Source organism: Urocitellus parryii, chromosome 5 (assembly GCF_045843805.1).
Source record: "Urocitellus parryii isolate mUroPar1 chromosome 5, mUroPar1.hap1, whole genome shotgun sequence".
Taxonomy (NCBI): Eukaryota; Metazoa; Chordata; class Mammalia; order Rodentia; family Sciuridae; genus Urocitellus; species Urocitellus parryii.
In genome coordinates this window covers 99,768,301-99,778,079 of record NC_135535.1, presented here as the reverse complement: position 1 = coordinate 99,778,079, position 9,779 = coordinate 99,768,301, and the positions used below count along the sequence as shown (strand labels likewise).

Sequence of the window (9,779 nt, the reverse complement as noted above, 5' to 3'; positions counted from 1 at the left end):
CACTCATTGTTCATAGTCATTCAACAATAAATAATAATTCCTAACCTTCTGGACTTGAGTACATAAAGTGCATTTGAAGAGTGTAATAGTCATTCTCCTTATTCTTGGGACATGACTGTCAATCAACCTGCAATATTTTCAGCTCACAGAAGAAGGAGTCCATAATGCAGATTTTTCCTGGAATTTCTCTCCGTTTTGTTCCAAAGACAGATTTATAAAAGTTTGTTCACCATGTCTTTGTGGACATTTCTGACACAAAGTAGCATCATTTGACAAAATTTTCCTTTAGTTCCAGCAACAATGGTTTGAGTGAATATGCTTGCTCATTATCTGAAGGGTTTGCTGCAGACCCAGGGTAAATTTCTCTCACATTCTGCACTGCTGATATCTGTGTTGTTCAGAAATGCACACTTCTCAGACCCTGTCAGGTTGAACCTGTCAAACAATGAAGACACTCAAAATTATTTTCAATTCTTCATTTCCATTCAGTTACATGAGAATAAACTTAATGGTCACCTCTACTATGTTTTCTTTAGGAGAAATTATGAGACAAATCTGCCAGTCAAGTTATCATAGTCTAGTCTGTGGGACAGTAGACAAAAAAAATGAAGGAATAGCATGCAGAGAAAAGATACAGAGTTAAGAGTAAAGTGCTCCATTTGTTTGGTAGGCATGTCAACAACGGGGTTATTCTAGGTCATTTTGAGTTCATTGATTCTTCAAGAAATACTTCAGAAATTACATGCATTCAAAAGTCATGCATACTTGTGAATACATATTTAGGGTGTTTATGGATCTTGCAGCCCATCTGTAGATATGAGACTGTAAGGACACATATTAAGGATCCCTTTACTATAGATCTGAATTTTGATCTTGATGCTGTATCTGTAATTATCCTAAAATTATTAATAGTGAGAAATTTATTCCATTCTGAATTTTGAGAAAGCAGAAATCAACACCAAACTTATAAAATGTCTCTCAAAAACAGAATAAGTATCTTAAATTCCCTGGCAAGTTTCTTCAGGTTCATAGAAATTCATAATTAGGCATTGATTATGTTGTTCTTTATCCACGCAGATATGAAAACTAGGAAAGAGAAAGAAGAAATTTTTTTCCAGGAACTATCTCATCAGTCATCTCCTTAGAATATTTCCAAACAGGCTAATTTCGATCATTCATACTAGAGTTTACTGAGGAAAAATTACTATAAGAATTTATTGTCAGAATCCTAAGTTGATAAAAATATAACAAAGACTGTCTTGAAAGGAGTCCATTGGATATAAGTGTATAAAAGAAAATTTTAAGAGCTCTACTCATGAGTATCTCAACCTTCACAGCCAACTGGGATTTGCAAGAAGAAAAGAAAAAAAAATAAGTTAAATGAAAGAAGAAAGGGAAAGCATTTTTCCTGTGGGTGCCAGCCTGGGAACAATAAAGAAACTTCTTGACTTACCAGTTGTGAACTCTGCCATCTGACCATTTCCATTTCTGACCATCTTCATTGTTCAGCCCAATCCAGTGTTCAGCTCCTCCCACATATCGTTTCAGGAAGTTCTTAAAACATAAAGGAGTTGTTATGTTAAACAACTGACTGAGGAAACATGTATTTATTAGATCTGATTTTTAAAAGCTTTAATTTGAAGCACAATGACTAAGGCTGATCATTTATTATTTCTGTATAGCAGAAGCTTATTTGGACTTCTGGCCTTTGAAGCTAAGCAGTCAAAAATCACTTTTCAAAGTCCATATTGAAGTCTCATTTTGAACTCAGAGCGATCATATCACTTCTGTGACAATTTTCCTAAATGTGCAATAGATACAAAGTTTTCACTCAGAAAGAAACCACAGATTGCCTATTTAAAACAAAATAACATCATTTTGTGAAGTTATTTTTGAATCTTACCATGTCCTTTTCAGATTCAATGACAGCAAGAGTAGCACCATCTTTGGAACAAGAGTTTTTTGCCAAAATCCAGCTCTTTGTTGTGGTGGAAATAAAGTAGCATTTCCTCTGGTACACAACCCACTCTTCTGAGCATGAAGAATCATGGGTGTCTGAAGGCACTGGGAACTTATATTGCCCTGGACAATTATATTGGCCCACTGTGAAAAGGAAAACGGTTTTGTTTTAGTAACAAAAGAAATCAAATAGATTCAGCATGTAAACTTAGCTTAGGTATGATAGAGAGTGAGAACCAGGAAAGAGAGAAGGAAGAAGAAAGCAGTTTCTCACTTATCTAACTATTCTTTGTGTCTATTCATCATCAGATGAGGTATGAGCATAATGGGTATCTCTTTGGTCACTCAGACAGTGGCAGGGAAGATAGAAAAAAATCCTAGAAGTAGTCTTTGAACTAGAAAGTGTAATATACATTGTAAATTCCAAGTAATGTTGTAAGTTTAAATGAGGTGGAGATTTAGGAATTTGAAGATACAAGAGGTACAATACTAAATTGGGAGATGAAGTAGAGAGTAATTGTCAGGTAAATAAATCAAAGTAAAGAAAGATCAATGGCTAGAGATGTTTCATAAAAATGTAAAATTTCCTATAGTTAAGACACAGGTGTATATTGGTATACATGATAAAATAGTATGTATTCAGTACCACGTCACTTCTGACTGATAATTTCTAGCTATAGTCTTAATAACTCAGAACTACCATTGTGTGGCTTTGGGATAAGAGACAAAAATAAATGACTGGCCAATTTTTATTAATCTATGCTTTAGATATTATTTTTTCTGCCAATGATGAATGGAAAATACACATTTTTTTCTAGCTAAATGTCTCTTCATTTAGAATTCATATTAGCTTCTTTTCTTCTAGATGTAAAAGTCTGCTCAACTGTGCTTTTCTCCTATAGTGATATATAAATCATAGACACTTAATACTCATAAAAGCAATGTAGTAATCATTCAAAGAACATGGAATTATATTTTGTACTGATTAGAAATTTGGCCATGTATAGTATATGAGATTATCCTAAATTGAACACAATTTCTGATTAACTAGACTGAGCTAATACCTATTGATTTCAGCTGGGCATCAATGCTTACAGCTAGGAGACTTTGCAAGAACTCATGAAGTGAAGACCCACCTGATAAGGCGACGAGAGCTATGATTAAAATGGTGATGAAGACCACATTCATTACAGCACATGGAATAGGAACTTGAAGAGACCCTTCATGATGTGTTTCATAATGGAGGCTGGTGGCATTTCCTGAAAGGAAGAAAGTTTTTGATGAATTCAGGCAGACCTTAAGATGGGGCAATCTTTTGTGGTGTTTAAATGAAAGAAAGAAAGAAAGAGAGAGAGAGAAACAGAGAGGAAGAGAAAGGTCGATAGGTAACATATTTTGTGAAAAGGAAAACTAATTTTTCCAAAATTTTGTGTGAACTTGGAAAATTTCTTATTAGATAAAAATAAAACATTTCAGTCATAGTTCTGAGGTCATAAAATATCACCCAATATTTTCACATACTCATATATGAATTTAATATACACAATGGATGTACTTTGTACCTCTAAGAATTTTAACCACATTATCATTTTCTTGTTTTAATTATAATACAGTATTTATTAAGCACCCAATTGCCCTAGAGGATATACAAAAAAAAAAAAAGCCATCATGGGATAATCCCTTACCCTCTTGGCAGTTACTGTTTAAGAGATGTTTCATAAAAATGTCAAATTTCCTATAGTTAAGACACAGATATCTTTAAGAGAGATGATATGAATGGGATTGGAATAGATAATGTAATGAAATAAAAAATCACAAAGCTAGAATGATATAAAATTTTAAACACCTGAGAGTATTTTTGATGAAGTTAGTGCAGATGTGGAACAATTGAAATTTTTATACATTGTTCGTAGGAGAGTAAATTGGAAACAGTTTCTTAAAAAAATCAAATAAACCCCTAGTGTATGATCCAGCCTCTTACTCCTCTGAATAGCTAGTGTCAACATCAACTTTTGCTTATTCTAGGGGTTCTTTTTCCCAATGTATGTCTGCATTCAGATTTTGCAAGAGAGACCTTTATTTTATTCCTGTCTAGTTCTATTTCTCTCAGTTTCTCAAAGAAATTCCTCCTGTTTTACACTTGTATACAATTATCATTAGAGACAGCCTTTGGTAGGTCAGGCAACATCTGTCTAGTTTCACTTTCCACCACGTGAGACTCAATCATTCTGCTTGAACTCAATGCAGCAATACCTCTGACTCCTCAGCAAGCCCTAACACATCCACACAGCTGTTGAACATGAGAGCCAGCTCAGCCCGTTGGCCCAGATCTGTACTTTATTTACATTAGTAAGGGGTATGGCTAACCACATTTGCTCTATCACCTAGGTGACAAAACATTCCCCCAACAGCACCCTTTTGCTGTGATTATAGATTTTCTCCATTAATGGAGAGGGTGAAAACAGACCCACCTGTTTATTACCTATCAACTTGCTCAAGAGCGATGGCCAGCAATTGTTCATACTACTAAGATAACTATGATGGAAACACAGATTAAACATTCAACAATAAATCTGTATGATCTCAGGTAAAGTTAATGATTTCTGTATCTCATCCTTCTTTCCACTTGCTCTTTTTATTGAATACATTCATTAATATCTTTTTAAAAATCATTTTACTTTTTAGCAGCTTGACTGGGCTGTAAAGTCGTGGTTCACCTGGTTACTTAAAAATTTACATGTCTTACACTTTTTAGTCACACTTGACTTCATGTTCTTAAAACAAATAATAAGTTAATCAAAATAAGTAATATTTTTCTAGAGTAAACCAATCTAGTAGATATACACTGAGAAAATGATTTCTTCCTCAGAGATTGTTTTGGCTGTGCTGTTTCTAACACATTCCTTTATTAACTGGACAGCTCTTGCTTACAACTTAACTCAAAATACTAATAGTGCTTTAGCTTACTACTTATTAGGAAGTAAAATGAATAAATGAAAAAATATCAGGAAAGTCTTACAGAAACAAGACAGAAAAATAATAGAAAATTATATTACTAGGAAATAGAATAGATGTGTGAATAAAACAGAAAAATAGAAGAAAAGAAAAAAATTACAAGATAATAGCACTTTGATGAAAAGAAAAAAAGAAAATTTGTCTGCTCATCTAGAAGTTGAAGTCAGTGATTATAAAAATGAAATTGGAGGGTGAAACTGAGGGAAAGAGCCCTCAAAGGAACATCAAAACAGAAGATTGTATTTTTAAGATTTCTTTTCATTCTCTTAATAAATTGCCATTGAGCACTGTAAATGTTTAGACGCTCATATAGCTGTTTTCTCAGACTGGAAACTTGTACATATTTAGCAATTAAAAGATACTGTCCTGAGAACACAGCATGAACAGGATGATGCTCACAGAAAGCAAAGGTCTAAGGGTAAACAATCAAGAAAGTTATGGTCTGTGAAAAACAGAATTTTTCACAGGGAGAGGTAAAACTTCCTGGAATAGGCACAGGTGGACATGGAAAAATAATGGAGAGTAACTAGGCTAGGACTAGGAATTTTTTATTTCAATATAAAAATTGAGATGCTATAAAGTTGATTTAAAGGAAAAGATCTTTAAATTTCTTCTGAGCGTCACCTTGTAGCTTCCACTCTAGCAGGTATTCTATCTTCTCACAAGAGGAATTTCTCTCTTCCAAGTTTCTGCTGACTGAAATGGAACCCAACCAAACTCTTTAAAAGTGCCCTATTTTCTTGCCCCAGTACCACTGTATGTCATTTATAGAAATACTACTGGAATGTAAGAATCAGGGGTGACTTACTTTTTTGTCCTTTCTCCAGATTCAGAGAGCTCTTCTCTGTTATGGAACAGTCTTCAGAATTCATCCTTATTCTCAAGGTTCCCTGGTGGATCTCAAGTCAAGTCAACCTACTGGGAGTTCTTCCTGGAGCTTATGTTCAGCATCTGAGTCTCTGAGGCTTCTCAGCATTTATGTTCCTTTAGGGTGACTCCACCCCTTTCCTCTTACCTCCTACTTGTTTAACTCTGCCAGTTCTCTTTAATTTACGCTCCAGTGGACCAGACAGTTCACTGTGTGTTGTTGTGGTGAGGTGTGGGTTTTCCCTGCTGTCTGAAATGTGCTTTCTCACTAGTTAACTATAGGTGCATCGTGGTGAAGAGACAAGTGGGATTTTCCCAGAATCAGAAACATCCTTCCTTAAAGTTTTAGAACTCAGATAATGTAGAAAATAGCATAATCTAAGTAAAGAATTAAGGGTTAGAACTTCCTAGTTGATATGGAAATAATTTGGAGGAGAGTGTAATGGTTTCCTGGAATCCCATTCATTCATTCATACATTTAACAACTAGTATTTATTAAACATACACTATGTACCTGATGCTGTTGGGGTCTAGATGATTTATTGCTTTATAAGAATTTTAGAATCTTCCTTCTCATGAATCTCACTTCAGCTTGGAAACATTTTAGGAAGCTGTGCATTGGCTTTCGGAAGTATGTCACTCCCTTCTTCCCTGGGGACTAGTTCCTTTAAGGTGTCATTTAGCTAAGTAGTTGCCTTAATACAGGAAATAGAAAGCTTGTGGTCTGGAACTTCCTTGCCGTGTTCTAAAATTGTTTATCTTAAATTGTCTGTTTCATCATCTCTGCTATTTTTTTTAAACTTCACTGTCACTTAGACTGCCTTTTTTTCACCTAAATAATATCTTTTTTTCTAGTTTTCCCTGAGCTTTTTGGTTATTCTGCTCAGATCTCTCTGAAGCTTCAGACCTTTTGGGGATGATTACTATGAAAATATACTGTTATAAAAAAAGAAAATATACTGTTATGATAATGATCTCATCCAGATAAGTATTAAGGTCAACACAAAATGAATGCAGAATGTCAAGGTACCATGACTTGAAGGTGAGGGAATCAAAATACCACTTTGGTTAATTTTGGTGCCCAAACTTTGTCATTAGAATCACTTATTTTAGAGAAGTCATTCTATTTACAGAGTAAAGGCATTGTGATAATGGTATGCTTAGGTGGGTTGGAAATGATTGTCTATAGAAGTTAGTTGGGTCATCAGGTGTATTTGTCCATGTAAGTCACACAGAGGAACATGGTGTTCCCAAGATCTCTCTTTGCCTCTGCTTTATTTTCCTAGGACCTTTTCCATGTAGCAACTGGATGTATTTTAAGTAAGTCATACCATTTTAGTGAGAAGTTCAATTCCTCCTCCCTCTACCCCCAAAGGCATCCTGTTAAAGGTGCCATGATATCTGAAGTCCTTCTTATAGTTGGGAAGGGATTATATATGGTTTGGCCCCTGGCTACCTCCCCTCTTAGTCACTATCCTCCTCAATAGTAATCTCCATGCTGTTCCACACAAGCCTTAAACATGCTACCATTGCAGGTTCTTTGAACATGTGTTCTATGAAGAGCTCTTCCTTCATTTTCCTGAAAGTTTTGCTTTCCCTTTAGCTTAATTCACAGGCTGATCCAGTGTCATCTGCCCAGAGACTCCTTTACTTGTGCTCTCAAAAAATATAACATCACACTCTATACCTCCCATACCTTTGCTTTCTCTATATCATTGTCATAACTAATACCATGTCATTGCACATCATTTACTTTCCTTACTAGAGTGTAAGCTTCTTGAGGGAAAGGACTTTGACTTCTCCCTTCAGTGACTCTAACGTCTGTTATAGTAATTGGACTCCACTACACGTACAACACATGCCCACTAAATGAATGGGGGAATGAATATAATTTCATTAATTAATGAAAAAATATGCTCAAAACTCTTAAAGTTCCAAAATACAGGGTGCTACTCAAGGAGGTTTGCAGTGTTGTATAGTTGAGAAATACATGGCTTTAGACTTCCATTGGACAGCAAAGGAGTATGAGAATATTTTTGTATGACAAAGGAGGAGCTAAAATTGATACTTAGAGGAATAGCAGGGACTATTGCAAATGTCTTTGCTAATTTCTTTGAACTTCTATAATTTATTTATTTATTTAGGTACTGGATATTGAACCCTGGAATTTGGCAATCCTCCTACTTCAACCTCCACAGTCACTAGTATTAGAGGTGTACACTACCATGTCTGGATAAACTTTTTTTAAATGTTTATTTATCTTTGTAAAGTTTGAAGATTTGGATTAATATATACACTCTGTCAATAATTTCACTAATTTAACATACTCTTGTGAAATATGCAAAATATAACATCACTGTTATAAATCTGTGACATTACTTGAACTATTCCTAGTTTGTGGGTTCTAAAGAGTCAGAAAGAAAATATTCTTACATACAACTGATAACCTTTGTCATGTATCTTTTCCATATGCAAAGAAGAACTTTTCAACAACTGGTTGGACTAACATGGAACTTACATCCCAGTTTTCTCAGTTACTTAATATACCTTTCTCCCTTTTGGCATTTTATATAATAAAGTTCAAAATCTTATTTCCCTACCTGGATACTAACTAACCTTGACATTTGAATCTTCTAGAACAGTTAGTTAGGTTAACATTATGTTTAAAAAATAGGTTTTCCAGGCAGATAATCATTCCTATCATTTCCTTTCATGTTCTCTACCAAGAACTGAACATTTTTATTCCTTAAATAAACTTATTTTCATTTTATGGCAAGTGTGTTTATTCTCATTATTCCCATTCTCAGATTTTTTCATGGCTATTTCTTCATATTTACATCTAACCCCACATATCGCCCCTCAATAAGACCTTCTCTGACCACCTACATAAATTACCTCCCATTAGCCTCTGTTTATTACTTCACTCTGTCTTTTAGTTGAGAGACACCACAATCTGAAACTCTGTAGCTCATCTATTTATATAAGCTTTAAAAATCACTGTTATTATTTTTATTTGCACAACTAAAAAGCAAGGTGTTTAAGACCAGGCACATGCCTACCTTAGCTAACAATGAACCTTATATAGGTTCCAGTGTAGAAGGAACTCAAGTATTGTTCAGAGATACATGAAACAATATGACTATTAACTCAATAATTAACAGTTTAGATTTAGAAAAATCTATATAACTCCATTGAGCTTTAGCCTGCTTATGTATAAAAACTGAAAATATTAGCAGTTAATTGATAAAGTCTTTATGAATTAAAAAATTCATATTCTAGCACAGTGTTTGCTATATTTAGGTATTTGATGATAATTTAAGGGAGTGGGAGTTTGATACAGGTTGTGGAAGAGAAAGTGTCTCATTGACTAAGGCACTAAGCAATAACTGAGAGCATAACTGTTGATGCAATATAATGTGACAGAGGAAGCTGCAGGCTCCTAAAACCATTTCTAACAGATTTCATAGCACTAAGATTCTTGCTTATGTGCTCAAGGTTTATTGCTTCTTCCATCATAATCTGGTGAATATAAAATATGCATATATATTTATGAGTGAGTGTATATGTATGTTACAAATGTACACATAAAATTGTTATGTGCAATGTATATAATATATATTTATTTAATATAACTGCCATTAGCTATAGACAAATGATACCTAGAAATCTCATTGTAAGAAAATGAATATCTTTAAACATTATATTGTTAATCAAACTCTTACTTCATTCTGAAGTCATTTTTTTTTGTCTGTCTTTATTAGGACTGCCAAAGTATTTTATTGAAATCAGCACTTGTGGGTAGGAGAAAACAGTCACTGCAAACAAACAAACAAACAAAATAAGCCAAATTGCCAAGAATGTATGTATCTTTGGGCCATCTAAGCAACCCTGATCCTCAGGTTGTTCCAGATTCTTCACAAGAACCTGAACTTTGTGGC

At 34.3% G+C, this 9,779-nt stretch overlaps 1 protein-coding gene across 1 annotated transcript; it reads right to left on the bottom strand.

Annotated features, from left to right (window-relative positions):
• Nucleotides 1-236: 236 nt before the first annotated feature.
• On the bottom strand, nucleotides 237-5,858 carry Cd69 (CD69 molecule). The gene is made up of 5 exons (XM_026410901.1): nucleotides 5,783-5,858; nucleotides 3,096-3,218; nucleotides 1,904-2,103; nucleotides 1,454-1,554; nucleotides 237-435 (listed from the first exon to the last, which is right to left on the bottom strand). Exons 1-5 carry the CDS (start codon nucleotides 5,844-5,846, stop codon nucleotides 327-329), a joined length of 597 nt encoding a protein of 198 aa, XP_026266686.1. The 5' UTR covers nucleotides 5,847-5,858; the 3' UTR covers nucleotides 237-326.
• Between the last annotated feature and the right edge of the window lie 3,921 nt (nucleotides 5,859-9,779).